This window comes from Felis catus, chromosome D2, assembly GCF_018350175.1.
Source record: "Felis catus isolate Fca126 chromosome D2, F.catus_Fca126_mat1.0, whole genome shotgun sequence".
Lineage (NCBI taxonomy): Eukaryota > Metazoa > Chordata > Mammalia > Carnivora > Felidae > Felis > Felis catus.
Genome location: NC_058378.1, coordinates 37,028,987 through 37,048,060, shown reverse-complemented (window position 1 = coordinate 37,048,060; position 19,074 = coordinate 37,028,987). Strand labels below are relative to the sequence as shown.

The 19,074-nt window shown below is 39.3% G+C and overlaps 1 protein-coding gene across 42 annotated transcripts in view; it reads left to right on the top strand.

Moving 5' to 3' along the window:
- The window catches only part of KCNMA1 (potassium calcium-activated channel subfamily M alpha 1), a 731,637-nt gene that overhangs the window by 695,749 nt on the left and 16,814 nt on the right, over positions 1–19,074 (top strand). For all 42 annotated transcript variants that reach the window (XM_019813336.3, XM_045040192.1, XM_019813339.3 and 39 more), the window contains one exon: positions 577–707. In XM_019813336.3, the coding sequence (XP_019668895.2) occupies positions 577–707 (131 nt within the window). The remainder of the gene's footprint in view (positions 1–576; positions 708–19,074) is intronic.

The following is a 19,074-nucleotide window of genomic DNA, read 5'->3' as shown; positions in this document are numbered from 1 at the left end:
CAGGGCCTGTCAGTGTGTGCCTAGATTCAGGGCTAGGGACACCAGGCTCTACCCAGGCTGACCCCCGGCGGGCTAGGTCCTGCCTGCAGGTGAATTCCTTGCTATGTGCCTTTGCCGTGTTCCCAGTCTATCGCTCTTCAGTCTTAATAAATTGCTTTCTTTTCCTGTGGCTAAACTTAGCATCCCAGCATGGCTACTCATGGCTACTCATCCTTGAAATATGTTCATCTCTCAAAGGACTTGGCTACCGAAAAACACTTCAGGGTGTTCTTCGGTCATGATTCTAAAACTATACCAAAGGACTGACCAGCACTGTCCAGCAGTTCTCCGGCAGCCTGCCAGGGAGCAAGGCTGCTTGAACTCATTGCTCTCCAGGCCTGAGAAGCTTGAACAGTCACGTAGAAGCAGTCCATTGAGTCTGCTGGCTCCCACCCCAAGATTCATTTACAGCTTCTCCCATGCTTTTCTTTCTTTTTCAGTGACTTCAGTGTTGCTAAACAAGTAGCCTGCTCTTTCTCTGGCTTCACTGTTTGTGTATGGTCTTTGGAGCTAATTCTCATTTTACGCTTTTTCTAGTGAACGATACTAATGTTCAGTTTTTGGACCAAGACGATGATGACGATCCCGACACAGAACTGTACCTCACGCAGCCATTTGCATGCGGGACAGCATTTGCAGTCAGTGTCCTGGACTCGCTCATGAGTGCGGTGAGTGGGTGCGGGACATGGGACTGGAGCACCTCTGACCTCCAACGTTAGCAGCCTAGGCCCGGAGCTTGAGCTCCCAGGGAGAGCATGACCACGCAAAGCTTGCAGTCTAGAAGGGGATACCGATGTTAGTCAGACTGCTGTGTAACTAACACAATATTTGGTTATGAATTCTTGAAAGTGTGAGGAAGGTAAGGAAGAGGGGAGATTTTGTGGGAAGAGCATCCCCTGAAGAAGAAAAGCAAATGCAAAGGCCTGGCGGTGAGGGAAACTGACAATCTTAAGGAGGCCAAAGAAAGCCTGTGTAGCTGGGCCACAGTGAAAGAGGGAGAGGGGAGGGCGAGGCAAGTTTGGACCTGCAAGACCAGAAAACTCATTTTTATGGCTTTGCTTTTTATCTCAAGGTAAATGAGGAGGCATTGAAGGGTGGCTTTAAGCTGGCAAGTCATGTGATCAGGTCTATGTTTTAAGAGGATTGTCCTGGCTGGTGTGTGGAGGATGGCTTAGGAAACAAGATGGTGGCAGGAAGTCTGAGCATATGAGGCTATCAAAGCTTGGACGGGGATAGGGCTGGTGGAGCTGGAGGGAGTGGGTGCATCTGAGTAGTGTTGGTCAGGAAAATTGATAGGACTTGGAGATAGATTGAATATGAGCAGAAGATGGAAGAGAACAAGGTGTCAAGGGTGTCTCTTCCACCCCTGCCCATCACTGAAACGCAAGTCCTGGGAGGAGACCTCGCGTGAGGGCCAGGCCTAGCTGGTTCTCTGCTACCAGGAAGGAATGAAGCAGTGGCAAAGAGAGGAGGACGGGCTGGCTGAGGAGGTCAAAAGCATCATTGGTTTCTTTTCTAACTTGATATGCACCAAACAGTCAAGGCATTATGTTTTCACTTTTGAGACTAAAAACAAATAACAATTAAAAGTAGGCCCGGTTCATGAAGCTATCTTGAACCAGAAAAGGCAAAAGCAGACACTAGAATAGGTTATTATTGAGGATTGTGAAGTGTTCCCACCGAATGTCTTTATTTATTAGAAAAGCCTCTTTATTTTGGAGCCCTCAAATTCACAATTTATGAAAATACAGACACAAGCTGGATAAAAACTGACCTTTGAGGAATCCACGAAAAAGTGTTTTATTGAACACATTAAAACCATAAACATAGCTCAGTGAGTTTTTATACACATGCATTCCTTAAAGTGCTTAAGAAGGCTATTCTCCTGAATGTGTTAAACAACTGATATGCTAATTATGCATTATTCTCCTCTATTCATTAAAGCTGATCCCAGAAGAACCTCTATTTGAGGAAAGAAAAAAACATAAAGCTTTTTAAGACTAATTTAGGTTATTCGGTATTTCTGAATGTGGTCCAACTGCAAGCACATCTTATTTAAAAAATTAGAATTATGGGTTTAAAAATAATTATGAGACAATATTCATCTGAATTAAGCTTGACTAGGCATCATGCCATAACTTAGCTTTCCAAGGCAAGAAGGAGAGAAAACTGTCCCTGGAGAAGGCACTCTTGGTTTCCCAGGACTTGTGATTTCTTTCTGACTGCCTGCTGGTTCCAGGCGTAACCTTTCTACCTGCTAGTGATGTTGGGCTCAGTTTGGGCAAATACCTTAAGCAAGCCAGAAGATAGAAGCTACAGGATGCGCTCATACAGTGCCGAATTGTCTGTATGGTCTTCGGTTTCAGCCGGATTTCTGTAATTCATCTCTTTAGAAATCTCATTTGACTTCTGATCCTAATTAGAGAGATTACAGAAGATTGTTGTCACTAAGAGATGATGAAACTGTTTACAGTAGATTTTTTTTCCTAGAACTACAAAATACTCTATCAACAATTTATAAAAATCCAAATTTATAAAATTATTTATGTGTCTGCCTGTCAGACATTCAGAATAGTCCAGGCAAGACCAGCTCTATAATTAGCAAGCCCACCTTTTCATACATTATTAAGAATTTCAAAATGATGACAGCAGAGCTTTAAGCCAAGTGAGGGGCTCTCCTGAGCCTGGACCCTGGGTGACTGCACAGGCCACACACCCATGAAGCCAGCCCTTCGTACCAATAAAACCAATAAAGTTGATTTTAAGCAACAAAGAACTTCACCCCTACACAACTGAAGGGGCCCACGGTAGCCACAGGGCGGGGGTAGGGGGCACATCTGGATCTGAGCTGCACAACTGTCTGTCTGTAGCACCACCAGGGAGTCAGTTCTTGGAAACTCAGATGAGAAATCAAAGTGGGTTGGCTTGAAATTTTTAAAAAGCCGTCTCTAATCTCCTTTGAAATGCAAACTGAAGTGTCTGGGAGAGAGTGGCTAAGGCATGTATGGATGCTACGGTCTGCCAGCAGCATTCCTTCTGAATTCCAGCCTGGGAAAAAAGGGTATCAAGAATCTAGTAACTGTCATTGTACTCATCACCAGCTTCATCCGTTGAGGGCCCAGAACCGTGAGAGGCACTTCAGCTCTAGCGTCTGATCTTTTGGGCAATAACGTGCACAAACCTGAAGCAGGACATATTTAACCAATCTACTGACAGTGACTTTTCAAATCATTAGTCAAAATGCGTATCCAGTTATTCCGGGCCTGGTTTTCATTGTCTGGGACGAACAAGTTGCACAGTGAGGTCTTGAATTGAGTCGGGTTCCTCAGACCCAGTTGACAAAAATGTTACCTGTGATTCCTTTGCATTCTACCTCATGTATGAAAAACCAGGAGATTAGTCAAGAACCAAGGCAGTAACTAGAAGGAACTGAGAGGGTTGGCAGGAATGTAAATTGAGAAACTGAGGCCTCTCCAAGCAGCGGGAGCCAGAGGTAAGCTTCATCCCAGGCACTCGCTTACAAGCAGCATGCCGACGTTTACACACACACCTCCTCAGATGTCCATGATCTCCTTTTTCCCAAATTGCCATTTAATCATGTGTCCAAACATCCCCTGAATATTGTCCTTCATAAGTCAACTCCTGCTGCTTCCTGCTTCATTTGTTAAAAGAGTAATGTTTTGATTCATCGCAGGCATTCCTGAACAGATAGGGATGTTGCAGACATGGCCTCACGGCTGCCTCCTGCTAATCAGCAGCAGAAACACATGATGAGAGGGAGTAATTACGCTTGTGGGTGGATGCCTCTAGGAAGACGACCGCAAAATAAGAAATGTGTTTTTCAGAATGGTACCAGCTTGCCAGTCACACACAGACGAGAAAGATGAAAGGAAGCCTCTTTGTATTTAGAGCTAAAACTGGCACGCTAGTATTCAGACTTCTTTTCCACAGCCACATACTCTTCCCATCCCTCACCCCCAATGTGAGTTCTACCTGGACCCTCCCTAGACAGAAAAGATAAGTCATGAACTAAGAGTCCGACTGTTTGGATCCAGAGCCCAGAACCACCATGTACCTTAAGGCTGTGTAACCTTAACCTCTCTGTGCCTCAGTTTCCGTATCTTTAAAATTGGGATCATAACAGTACTACCTTGGCTCAGTTGGTTAAGCGTCCGGTTTCAGCTCAGGTCATGATCTCACGGTTTGTGGGTTCGAGGCCTGGGTTGGGCTCTGTGCTGACAGCTCAGAGCCTGGAGCCTGCTTCGGATTCTGTGTCTTCCTTTCTCTCTCTACCCCTCCCCCACTCACGCCCTATCTTTCTGTGTCAAAAATAAATAAATATCAAAAAAAAAAATAATAGTACCTTCCTCACAGAATTATTGAGATAATTAAATGAGGTAAGATTGTAAAGTGACTAGTGCCGTGCTTTGCACATGACAAGCTCTATATGCATTCATTGTTACTAATCGATGCCTTCACTGGGCACTTAACTAAACGCCAGGCACAATTTTGATGCTGAGGATTCAGTAGTGAAGAAGAAAGAGGAAGACTCTGCCCTCCTGTTGTTAGAACTTTCATTCTAGTGGGGGATAACTATGTAAGTGACAGCAGCTATCGTTACTGCTAGTAGTAGTAAATGAATACTATGAAATGGGCAAGACTGATTTGAAGAACATAAAATAGTTTGCATGGGTGTAGAGACCTGTGTTAGCAACCATGGTCACAGCAAAGCTATCTTAACAGAAAACTTGGAAGCTGACACCAAAAAAGCAGAAGAAGAAAGCGCCTGGGGGTGAGGGCGACTAGCTTTCCAAGGCAGAAGAAAGAACAGGGCAAAGGCTGAACAGTGGTGCTGAGCTGGGTTTGGTTTGTCTGAGAGAGTAGTTGAAGGCCATCATGGTTGGAAGATAGTGGATACCGGGGAGGGACATACAATAAGCAGTCAGACAGGCGAAGCTGTCGTCCGTACTGTGAGTATTCTGCGTCCAAAAGATCACACTCCGCAAGGTTCTAAGTCCGGGGTTAAACGCTTCAGTCCTGGTTAGAGGATGCTTCTTCCTTCGGATGCCACTGGCATCCTCCTAAGGGCACTGCTTCCTGTGTGTTCTGGATGGAAGGACAAATCCATCACTGAATTGAGTCCTGAAGTAACCTCTGATTATTTTTCTGTCCAGTGTGCCATCCTAGTGCACTCATTTTAAGAGAAGAAAGAGAAACAGCACAATATTTTGGCACGAGTACCTGGACTGATAATATTTGGCTTGTAATGATGGGTCTATCACAGAAGTCTCAAAACAGCACATAGCAGGCAGGCAACACCCATCCCACAGACAGGTTCTGCATTTCCAAAAGGTTTTTAATGTTTAAATGGAATCTGCTGCCAATGTTTTAAAATTACAAGATTACACATAAAATATAGGTTTCCAGCTAATTTTGATTGGAGTCACAAAGCAGATTCCCAGATGCCCACAAAACAGCAATTGGTTAGAGCTGAGAGATGGTCCCCTTAGCTACAGCCCACACTATTCCCCATTGGATTCTACCAGGCCTGTTTTACTCGTGCCACTGGTCCCTGCCTGTCCATTCTGCCGAACCAGACTTACAGGCCTCCTGCTTCTAATTTTGTGAGCCCTCACGACTATCATCAGAGAGCATCCTTGGTCTTCTGGCCATTTGCCTGTCCTTTGAGTCCAGAGGTTGAACATGTGATGTCCATTTTCTTTGAACCCTCAACCTTTCTCAGACAGAAGTATACCACACTGTACCATCGTTATCAAAGGAGTGCTGAGAAGACAACCCCTTCTGGGGAGAAAAGAGGGCATCCTGTAATGAGAGCTGATGAATTCCACTGCACAGCCGCAGTGCTGTTGCTTTTTTAGAAAATAAGATTCCCTGAAGTTTCAGATTGGACATTCTACCTAACCCGGAAAAAAATACAGAGAAAGACATACCTACCAGTGTAAAGGGAAAGGGCAGAGGAGAACCAGAGGCCCCCTTTTCCAGTGTCCTATACATCCAACAAGCAATGCAGGCACAACAGAGGATGCCGTCGTATCGAGGGACCCCCACTGCTGAATCCCTCAGGAGCCCAAGAAAAACTTCAGTATGAGCATTTTATCCCATGTGTACCTCTGCTTTGCCTACTGCACCAATGCCCAGGGTGAGTGTTTGCATGTTCAATAAGTTAGTATTTCATAAAAAAGGCAAGGACATAGAGGAGAAACATTGTGGCACTAGCCCATGAATTAGGACTTAGAGCTTCTGGTCCCAGCCCAGCAGCATCCTGTGTCTGTCTTTTCCACTGTCTGGGGCTCAGTTGGGTCTAACTGTTAATGAGAATGATATTAACAGCCTCTTACCACATTCAAGGAATCAGGTAAGGACAAAGGTAGATGAAAATCTTTCACAGAGCTGACAAATATTTCTTAAGATCAAATGTAACTACAAAGAAGTAGATTATATATGTGTGTGTACATATCTATGCATGTACATATATGCATATGTGTATGTACTCACAGACACATATATGTTATGCTTCTGTATTCTATTATCTAATATCAGAGAGCTGGTCTCTGTTTGCCAGAAATTACCGAGCTTATGTTGGGAAGAATGAAGAATGTGACCATCTGGAAGATGGACCCACATGATTTACTCTCTGGGGTTTTTTTTAATTATTACTTTGTAAAATTTATTTTGAGAGAAAGAGAGAACAAATAGGGGAAGGGCAGAGGGAATCCCAAGCAGGCTCTGCGCTGTCAGCACTGAACCCGATGCAGGGCTCAACCCTACAAACTGAGATCATGACCTGAGCCAAAATCAAGAGTCAGTTGCTTAACTGACTGAGCCACCCAGGCTCCCCCACACGATTTACTCTCTTAGTTGTACTTGCATTAAGGAGGGTGTTTTGGAGGGGACAAGTTCTCAGTCAGCCCAAGCTAATCCAGTGCCACGTTAACATAAACAGATTATTCCTCCATGGCGCTCTTCCTTACATTCCACCCTAAAGCCTCACTTCCTCTGCTCACTAGGTGAGAGACAGCCCGTGGGCCATCCTGAGGCAGACCAGCTAGCGCCAATGTCTGTGTAGCAAACGGTAGTGAGCCGTGTTGCACCTGGAACATACCGCTGCTGTCACATCAGGCCAGGAAGGCCTGGGATTGGGGAAAAAAAAAATCAAATCGTTCTCATCCCTCATGAAAGAAAAATACTAAAAATAAAAATCTACACCATGCAAACTAGCAAATATAAAAAATGGCAGCTATGGCATGGAAAATGACAATTTTAGAGCAATTATAAACGAAAGGCAAAGTGCCATTAAAGTTAAGGCAATGTTATTAAAAGATGTGTTAATTTTCAGTTAAATTTTCTATAAAAGACCAATTAGTTTAACAGGCTTGACAGCATTAACTGTGAAACATAAGCTCTGGTAATTATACTTTAAAAAAATAAAAAGAGGAAGATGCTCCAGTGTGTTAGAAACACGGGCACAGAGGGGTGTCTGCAGAGCAGGCTAGGTGGCACTGTGGCCTCAGATTTCTCTGTGCAGTCAGGTCCTCTGCCCAGGGTTTCTCGGCTTCCTCGAGGCCTGTTACTCCGTCTGTATCTGAGAAAGGTCAAAGTTCTGAGGCCAAGGAGGTCATGCACGTGGTCCAGCTCTCTGATAGGAGAGTTGAGAGCACAGAAACGTAGGGAGACGGAATTTTCTAAATTGCTTGCATTGCTAGTCGGTTACTTTTATAAACTACCATTTTTTGAGTATTTGCTGTGCACTAAAAGTTACACAAAGTATCTCATTTAACACTGTATGCTGGCTCATACTGGGTTTTCTTGGATTCTGGTTACATGGATGAGGAACTCGAGGCATAGTAAAGTCAGGTAACTTTCCCATCGTCATAGCTGTTGAGTGGCGAATCAGGGATTTAAAGCCATACTAGCTGAATTCTGAAGTCAGGACCATGTTGTCTTACCTGGAAGAAAAGCTTTCCGACTAAGGATGGAGTCCTGACCTTGGTAGTAGGAAGAGGGGCTCCCCTATTCCCTAGACTACATGTGTGTGTGTCTCTCTCTCCCTCTTTTTTTTTTTTTAACGTTTAACCTTTATTTATTTTTGAGAGACAGAGAGAGAGAGAGCATGAGCAGAGGAGAAACAGAGAGACAGAGGGGGAGACACAGAATTCAAAGCAGGTGCCAGGCTCTGAGCTGTCAGCACAGAGCCTGACCCGGGACTCAAACTCACAGACTGCAAGATCATGACCTAAGCCAAAGGTGGACGCTTAACCAATTGAGCCACCCAGGCGCCCCTACATGGGTCTCTTGATTCCAAGCACAAGAAAGACCCTAACTTGGTTCCCATAGGCTTCCCAAAGCCCATGTGACACAGGAACAGCCATGGCCTCTGCCCATAGCATCCCTGAAGACTAGTCTGGCTAAGTCTGGAGGCTCTATATGGAAGTCCCTCACAAGGCTTCCAGCAGAAGTAAGATGAACACAGTCACAGAAAAGGCCAGCAGTACAGAAGCTTAGGAGGCAAAGGATCACACTTCCATACTGCAGTCCTCCCTCCAGAAGTTTGTGTTTCTTCAGTTCTAGTGTTTCTATTAATCCAGAAAAGAATTGTGCCTTCTGGGTCAAGGGAGTTGTACGGAAGTTTGCTGTAGCTGGCTCATCCTCCACAAGAATTGTCTGTGATAATTGGTATTTGAAGTCCTAGCATCTGGTTTGCCGTGTGGTGCTGAAACAGCCACTTTCTATGCAGAAAGCTCTGGATTTGGTGCTTAGCTGCAGACCGATGTTATGCTCTGTGAGTGATACCCCAACCACAGGAAGAAATCTGTGCCTTCCATTATGACCAGCTGGATATCCTTTTTCAAGAAAATCATGGTCTTTCCACCAAGTCACTCAGATCACAAAGAGACCTTGATGCATGCTTAGAACACACCCATACGCAATGCTCGAAGTACTTCTCTGCAGGCTGATTATTGAGGCAGCAGAATAGGAGCAAGAGTGCTCTGCTGACAGACAGACATCATTATTCTCTGTCATAGCCAGTATTGTTGCCCGCAGTGCTGCTTCTCGATGCCTGCATGGAAAAATCAAGGAGAGAGATCTGGGATACAGAGCCAGGTCAGAGGGCAGAGATTTGTGTTCAGAGTTATGAGTGAACTCTGTGTTGTTCGGGCACCCATGAAACCCTGTGGCCTGCCCTGAAATTATACCTGTGTGATGGGAAATTTTGAAAGTGACACACTCTGAGCAGCATACAATTTTATGCACAAATCAAGACCCAAGGATTAGTAGATGCTCAATAAATGTCAGTGACTGATTGATCTGAAGTTTGTGTTGTTTCAGTGTAACTGGTTTCAACACAGAAGGGAAAAGCCAAATCCTAAAGATTTAACAAAACAATAATCTTTCATGTTGACCTCCTAGACTTTGCAAAACAATTTATAGTGGTTTTTGTTTAAAAATCATTGACTGTTTTCATTAGAAATGTTATTCATACTCAGTGTGGGGTATTTTGAAAGCACAAGAAGTATATAAAGAATGCATATAAATATAAATATATATAAATATATAAAGTGAACCATATTTTCAACACCCAAAGATAAGCATGATTAATACTTTGGTATATTTCCAGGGTGCCTGGGTGCCTCAGTCAGTTAAGCCTCTGACCTCAGCTCAGGTCACGACCTCACAGCTCGTGGATTTGAGGCTGCATCGGGCTCTGTGCTGACAGTTCAGAGCCTGGAGCCTGCTTCAGATTCTGTGTCTCCCTCTCTCTCTGCCCCTCCCCTGATCATGCTCTGTCTCTCTGTCTCTGTCTCTGTCTCTGTCTCTCAAAAATGAATAAACATTAAAAATTTTTAAAAATATTTTGGTATATTTCCTCCCAGATGGATAGATAAGTATGGAATAATTCAGTTTTATTATGTTGGGTTTTTTTCCCTTTTATTTTCACAGTAACTATTTTTTTTTATTTTTATTTATTGAGAGAGAGACTGAGCGAGCATGAGCAGGGTAGAGGGGTACAGAGAGAGGGAGAGAGAGAATCCCAAGCAGGCTCCATGCCCAGAGGAGCCCAATGTGGGACTTGATCCCATGACTGTGAAATCATGAGTTGAGCCGAAATCAAGAGTCAGACCCTTAAGTGACTGAGCCACAAAGGCACCCCCACAGTTAGTATTTTATCCAGAGCATTGAATCATGTCGTCTTATTGGGTGTCATGATTTGCAAAGCCTTCATAGGATTTCATGAGATTCTAACATATAGCTATTCCAGAATCTATTTAACCATTACCTATTTATTGTGGGGCATTTCACTTAACATTTTTGTTGTTGTAATAATAATTAACCCTGTGATAAACATTATTGTACATAATCTTTGAACAAGAAGCAGTTTATTATCTTGAGGCAAACTTTCTGAGTTTTTAACAAATATGAACATTTAAAGCTCTTGATGCTTTTAATATTGCCAGGTTATCTCCTATTAATTTGCACTACCATAACTGTTATATAAATGCCATCCTATGCACTCTAGTGGACACTATCATTTTCTCTTTTAACTGCGTTTATGATAGTTTTGAAGTATATAAACTTCTAATTTGTATGTAGTCATGTAAATGCATATTTTCTTTTGTGAATTATTCTATACTGGGTTTTTTTGTTTTGCTTTATTTTGTTTTGTTTTATTCTTTTCTATAGTTTTTATGCTGAAAAAGTGCTTGCCAAACAAGCGAACTCTCAGGTACCCTGAGATCAGTTCAGTATTCAGCTATATTTTCATCAGGTTGTTTGTGGCTGTGTTTTTTTGCCTTTAACTATTTTATAAACATTTGCTTCCTTTCTTTTGCCTAGTTTCATTGAGATATAATTGACTCTTAACACTATGTACATTTAAGGATACAGTGCAATGATCCAATGTATGTATTATACTGAGAAATGATTACCACAATAGGGTTAGTGGACACATCCATTATCTCACATAGCTACATTTGTGTGTGTATGTGTGTGAGAACTTTTAAAATCTACTCTTAGCAACTTTTAAATATGTAGCACAGTATTGTTAACTGTAGTCACCCTGCTGTACATTACATCCTTAGAACTTATTCACCTTATAACTGGAAGTTTGTATCCTTTGACCACCATCCCCACATCCAGCCCCTGGCAACCACCAATCTGTTCTCTGTTTCTGTGAGATAGTTGCTTATTTATTTATTTATTTATTTATTTATTTATTTATTTATTTGGTTGGTTCCACATATAAGTGAGATTATACTATATTTGTATTTCTCTTTTGGACTTATTTTACTTAACGCTCTCAGGATTCATCCATGTTGTTGCAGTTGGCAGGATTTCGTTCTTTTTGTGACTGGATATTATTCTATTGTGTATATATATATACCACATTTTCTTTATCCACTCGTCTGCCAATGGGTGCTTAGGTTGTCTCCATGTCTTGGCTATTGTAAAAAGTTCTGCAGTGAACATGGGAGTGCAGATGTATCTTTAAGATAGTGATTTTTCATCCTTCAGGTATATACCAAGAAGGGGAATTGCGGGATCATATGGTAGTTCTATTTGTAAGTTTTGAAGAACAATCATGCTGTTTTCCATAGTGGCTGCACCAATTTATGTTCCCACCAACAGTGTACAGGGGGTTCCTTTTCTCCTCATTCTCATCAACACATGTGTCATTTCTTGATTTTTTGACAGCAGTAATTCTAGCAGGTGTCAGGAGACAGCTCATTGTGGTCTTGATTTGCATTTGCCTGATGATTAGTGATGTTGAACATCTTTTCATGTATCTGGTGGTCATTTGAATGTCTTCTTTGAAAAAATGTCTATTCAGTTGCTTTGTCCATTTTGTGTAGAATGTTTTTTGTGGTTTATTTTTGCTGTTGAGTTGTACGAATTCATTCGTTCATTTCCTTTTTTTAGAAATTTAATATAAATATAAATACATTTTCATAGTCAAAACTATATAAAATAAATAAAATTACAGGAAAAAATTGAAGTCAATCAGAATTCTAGCACCCATAATTAACTACCAAGTAAAATTTGAGAATACAATTAATTTTACATAAATAAGCCTTTATCTGTTGAGGTCTACACTTTTAATGTGAATTTTAGGTCATGGCGTTTTTTTGGATACTGCTTTTATGAATATTTTGCTATTATATCGTATAATTGTTACTGTGCCATTATTCTCTGAAAACATAATATTAATATCTGGACAATATAACTAATGTAAATGTATTGTGACTTGTTTAATCATTACCATATTGTTGAAGAATTTTTTCCAGATAGCCAGTTGCCCCTAAATCATTTGTTGAAGAAACATTTTTTCCCTTTAGTATATAATGCTTTCCTTATCATATTAAACAACAGATTAGCAAACTTTTTTTTGTAAAGAGCCAGATGGTGAATATTTTAGGCTTTTGAGAGCCATACATACTCTCTAAGTACTTGACTTCTGTCATTATTGCACAAAAGCCTACTTGTAAACAAATGGGCATGTCTGGGTCCCAACAAAGCTTTATTTAAAAAAAAAAAAACAACAACAGGGGACAGACTAGATTTGGCCCACAGATTTGCCAACTCCTGTATGAAGGTTGTATAACTACTAGGCTCTTGTTCTCACTAATCCATTCTGGTTGATTGATCTTCTCGTTTTTAATATTGTCTACAGTGTTTAATTATGAAATATTTAATATTTATTTTAACACTTGGGAGGACAACTTCATAAACTGTTTCCAGAGGAAATTTAGCATATTCATATCAAGTTTTTAAAAAACCCAGTTGAATCTATGATTAGGCATATATCAAACTTAAAAATTTTACTAGAGGGGCACCCGGGTGGCTCAGTCAGTTAAGCGTCTGACACTTGATTTCAGCTTCAGTCATGATCTCACGGTTCCTGGGACTGAGCGCAGCCTCAGGCTCTGGACTGACAATGTGGAGTCTGTTTGGGATTCTCTCTCTCTCTCCCTCTCTCTTTGCATCCCCCCTCAAAATAAATAAAGACACTTTAAAATAACTTACTAGAGAAAATATGACATTATAACATCCAGTTTACATGTTAAGGAACATGGTCTTTTTCTCTATTTTTCTCTTTTTCCTAATAATCTTATCTGTTGGTAGATGATCATTACTTTGCTTCCTGTTGAACAACAGTGGCTGTTCTTCTTACTCATGACCAGTAACTGTGACATTAAAGAGAGCTTCTGGAATAGGAGAGTTAATTCTCAAACGTATATGACACTATATTCTCTTTCTTATTTCTAATTTTATTTTTAGTTATATTTGTCATAGGCTTGCTTATTTTATTTTTTCCAAGAATTATTTCTGGTATTTATCAATTTAATAAATATCCTCCTGCAGTTTCATTAATTGATGCCTTTTCATTTCATCCTTCTGCTTTTCTAAGATAAAAAAGAACAATAAAAGACAATTCTTTTAATGCTTAGCATTATTTATTATGATTCTTTTGTATTTAATAATAAAATCATTTAAGGCTCTGAATTTGTTTCAGCAGCTTTGGCCTCAGTCTATGACATTTTTACATACCATTTTCAAATATTTAATTTTTAAATACTCTATATTCTAAGTTTGATTTCCATCTTGACCTATAGTTAGGTTTTAGAATACTTTTCTTTTAAACTTGGAGATGCTGGAATAGTTACTTTTATTTCTATTATTATCTTAATTTTTTAAATGTAGACCCTACAGCTCATACTTTATTTGTATATACTGAGATTTTATACTTTGAGCTGTAGATCTTTTTTTTTTTTTTTTTTTGGTAATTATTGTTTGGGAGCTATCTAAAAATGTCACAGAGTTTAGCACAAATCTACTAAATCACTTGCATTATATCCTTAATTTTCTTATATTTTGGTTTGAGCTGTGGAAGCTAGAAACACAGTGATATTTTACATACCACCCTTAGTCCACATTTATTTTACTCTAATTGCTAATTAGTTTTGCTTTCTCCATTTCAGTTATATTATTTTGTCCATAAATAGGTAATATCTTTATTGTAAATTTTAACTCTCAATATACAGTTAACTTGCTTAATGTAACATTTAACATTTTACTCTTGAAATACAGTTTTCAATGGCTGTTTTATTTTGTTTTTTCATGTTTCTTTATGAAGATATCAGAGTTTGATTTTCATTTTGGCTTTTGAACAAGTCTGAGAATCTTTGTAATTCAGCCAAATCACTTAGTTCGTATCTGTTTAGTTATTAACATATAATGCTATAGTTTTGCATTATGCTTTACACGTGCCTCTGTAATTGTGTCTTTTGTTATCCATCTTTGGGTGTATGGACTATATTTTTGTATGCTCATTGACTCTAGTGGTATGTGAACTATCTATATTCTATTTTTGATTCTAGTTAGTGGTTACGAGGCATTCTATAAATATGTGTGAAAGTGTATTTTCTAAGCATTATTGTCTAGAAAAATTTAATTCTTGATTCTTCCTTCTATAAGATCAAGGAATTCACATGCCTTTATATCCATCCTCCTCTCTCCTACCTCATTTTGTGGACTTTTAAAAATTAACGAATGTTACTGTATTAACAGATAATTTTATGTCATTTTTTTCCCTCAAGGATTACTTTTGACATTTGCATTTAGTTTAGTAATAAAAAACACAACCATTTATTAAATTCCACATTTCAATACATTTCACCTGTATTTTTAAAACAAATTTGCTCATTTTTTAATTTCTAAAGTTTAAAATGATCTTAAAGGATGCAAATTTTTTTTCTGAGGTTTTTTTTTTTATGTTTATTTTTCAGAGACAGAGACACAGACAGAGTGCGAGCGTGAGCTGGGGAGGGCAGAGAGAGAGGGAGACACAGAATCTGAAGCAGGCTCCAGGTTCTGAGCTGTTAGCACAGAGCCCGATGCAGGGCTCAAACCCACAAACTGTGGGATCATGACCTGAGCCAAAGTCAGATGCTCAACCAACTGAGCCACGCAGGCGCCCTTTTTCTGTTTTTTTTTTTTTTTAATGAAGTAAATCAATAAATGCTTAGGTACTCAGAGATTCAAAATATTTTTTTTTCAAAAATATTTTTATTGCCTTCACAAATGATTGGTGATTTAGCTGTATGTAGAATTCTTGGAATAAATGTGTCTTTTGAAATCTCAGTTGGCATCGTTCTTAAGTTTTCTAGAGAAGTCTCTGGCTAACCTGATCTTATACTTTTTATTTTTGTACAGCATTGTGTTAGGTTACTTTTTTTATTTATTTAATATATATTTTTTAGATGTTTATTTATTGAATTTGAGAGAGAAAGCAAGCAAGAGCTGGGGAGGGGCAGAGAGAGAAGGAGAGAGAGAATCCCGAGCAGGCTCCACACTCAGTGCAGAGCCCGATATGGGACTTGATCCCACGACCCTGGGATCATGACATGAGCCAAAATCAAAAGTCGGACACTTAACCAACTGAGCCACCGAGATGCCCTTCTTCATTTCATATTTTAAATTTAAATATTTGCCTAGTACAGATTTAGGTGTTAACCACACTTACTTGGTGAGCCATTTCAATCCACATCCTCAGTTCATTCTTCAGCTCAGGACAGGTTGTTTTCAACTGTTTCCTTGCTTGCTTACTCATTTTTACCTGCTTGAATTTTGTTTACAACATTAACTTGTGAACACTTGCTATTTATCAATTTGATGTCTGTTGTCTTTCCTCAGTATCTACCAGCATTCTCATAGAGACGGACAGATGGAAGGAAGAAGGAAGGGAGGGAGGGAGGGAGAAAGGATGAAAGAGAGTTTCTGCATGTGGTTTTGGCCAACTTCTTAGTTTTACTTCCACATCACTGACTATGTGATTTTAGTTCTACAACATACTGTGTATTTCTTGTCGTTGTTTTGGCAAGAACACTTCACATGAGATCTACCCACTTAAATTTTTCAGTGTATCATATAGTACTGTTAATTACTGTTTCTTAATGGATAAAAATCTGGCCATTACAAGTTTAGTTTACCTTTTAGCTGTTTCTCTTGTTTTAGGACCTTTGCTGAGATATGATTAATAATCCTGCAATTCTCCCACTTAAAGTGTGTAATTCTGTGATTTTTAGTATAATCACAAGTATGTACAATCATCACCACAGTCAATTTTAGAACATTTTCATTGTCTCAAAAAACAAACAACAACAGCAACAACAACAGCAACAAAAAACCCAAAAAACCTCCATACCCTTTAGCAACCGCCCGTAAACTTCTGTCTCCCTCCCTCAGCACCAAGCAACCGTTCATTACTCTATTGCCTATATTTCTTGATTTGGCTCTTCTACATATTTCATATAAATGGAATCATACAGTATGTAGTCTTTTGTGATTTTCTTTCACTTAACATAATGTGTTCAAGGTTCATCCATGTTGGAGCATGTTTAGTACTTTGTACCTTTTTATGGTATGAATAATATGCATATAACTGAATGATACTCACGCATGGATATCAGACATTTTACTTCTGCATTTAGGAGGTGATAGACATTTGGACTATTTCCATTTTGGGACTGTTGTGAATAATGCTGCTGTAAACATCTGTATACAAGTCTTCATATGGACATACATTTTTTTAGTTTTTCTTGGGTATATACACAGAAGTAGAATTACTGAGCTATATATAACTCTGTTTAACCATATGAGGAACTGTGAAACTGTTTCTCAAAGTGGCTGTATCATTTTATATTCCCACCAGTAGAGTGTTGGTGTTCCGATTTCTCCCCATCCTCAGTCTTTTTGATTATAGCCATCCTAGTGGGTGTGAAGAGATAGCTCATTGTGGTTTTGATTTGCATTTCCCTGATGACTAGTGATGTCTTTTCATTTATTTTGTTGGCCATTTGTATCTCTTTTTTTTTTCAGAAATGTTTGAGTCTTTTCTCCATTTTTTTTAAATTGGGTTGTCTTTATGTTGTTGGGTTGTAAGATTGTATATATATTCTGGATACTAGGCCTTATCAGATATATGACTTGCAGATATTTTCTGTCATTCTGCAGGTTTCGTGGGTTTCTTTCACTTTCTGGATAGTGTACTTTGTTGCACAAAAAAGTTTTAATTTCGATGAAGTTCAATTTATTTATTTATTTATTTTTGGTTGCCTTAACTTTGAGCATCATATTTAATAATCCATTTTCAAATCAAAAGTCATGACAATTAATCCCATGTTTTCTTCTAAGTGTTTCATAGTTTTAGCTCTTAAATTCAAGTCTTTGATCCATTTTGAATTAATTTTTATATATAGTATGAGGTAGGAGTCCAACTTTATTCTTCTGAATGTGGAAGCCCAGGTGTTGTAGCACCATTTACTTAAGAGACTATGTTCTTTCTCTATGGAATAGACTTGGCACCCTTGCTGAAATCAATTGACAAAAGCATATGAATTTCTTCCTGGACATTCTTTAATCCCATGTCTGTCCTTCTGTCAATACTACACTATCTTGATTATAGTAGGCTTCTAGTGTATTTTGAAATTAGGAAGTTTGAGTCCTCCAACTTTTCCTTTTTTTATATTGTTTGGTCATTTCGAGTGCTTGAAATTTCATGTGAATCTTAGAATCAACTTTTCCGTCTCTATAGAAATGGTTTTGGGGATTTTGCCAGAGATTGTACTGAATCTGTAGATTGTTTGGAGGAATACTACTGTCTTAATAATATTAAGATTTCCAATCCATAAACATGGGATGCCTTTATATTTATTCAGATTTTCTTTAATTTCTTTCAACACTATTTTGTAGTTTTCATTGTACTAGTCTTGCACCTCCTTGGTTAAATTTATTCCTAAGTACTTATTCTTTATGATGCTAATATATGTGGAATATCTTAATTTTATTCTTGTATTGTTCATTGCAAGCATATAGATATACAAATGATTTTTTTTTGTATATTGATTTTGTACTTGGAAACTTGCTGAACACATTTATTACCTATGATTGAATTTTAATAGATACCTTAGAATTTTCTGTATATAACATCATGTTCTCTGTAAACAGAAACATTTTGGATATGGATACCTTATTTTTTTCTAGCCTTGGCTAGAGCCCCCAGTGCTCTGTTGAATAGAGGTGGTGAGAGTTGACTTCCTTGTCTTGTTCCTGATCTTAAGAAGGGTATTGGATTCTTTTAATCATCTCTAATCATATCCATTTTAATTTAAATATCTTACATAAAAAAGTGATTGGGTAAGTTGTATGAAGTCAGCTTTCTTATAATCTGATCTTTTACTTCTTATAGAAACCATATTTAAGAAAAAATGATTTTGATTCCAAAACAGATGCTTTGATCTTTTCCTATTACTTCTTCCACTAACAATTTAATCAGTCAAAATGATGCTTTTCCTTTATATCTTAAATGTTATGGTTCCTTTTTTAAAAATATGTATACTGGCTCTTTTTATTTCTCTCTATCTTTGAGCAAGGAGAGGTCTGTTTTTCAGTATTTGAGGTCTTGACTGTTCTGCTTCCCACCTCGCTAGCTGTTAGATTCCTCCTCTTGGTCTTGATCTAAAAGGGTGATTATAGTTCAGAGACCCTTGTCAAAGTTCTTTGCTCAGCACTCACTCATTTAATGTGCCACAGGGTTAAGTAGGGGTCTTCTGCTTCTCATGGTGGGTTATATGACTGTAGGGCTGTGGATTTACCTCCGAAAACTTCGGACATGTTTGTGGATTTTCCCCAAGGTGACCCCTACTAGAACACAACTCTAGTGGCTCTTCCCATTGCTGCTGTCCCCTCCCAGGATTCAGCACCCTGGTGACATTTGCTGTGCCACTGCTGAGTCCAAATAGGGTCTTAGAATGGGGGGAGATTAAGAAGTGCAGATTCAGGGGGGTGCCTGGGTGGCTCAGTCGGTTAAGCACCCAACTTCAGCTCAGGTCATGATTTCGTGGTTCGTGGGTTCGAGCCCCACACTGGGCTCTGTGCTGACAGCTCAGAGCCTAGAGCTTGTTTCATATTTTGTGTCTCCCTCTCTCTCTGCCCCTCCCCCGCTCATGTTCTGTCTCT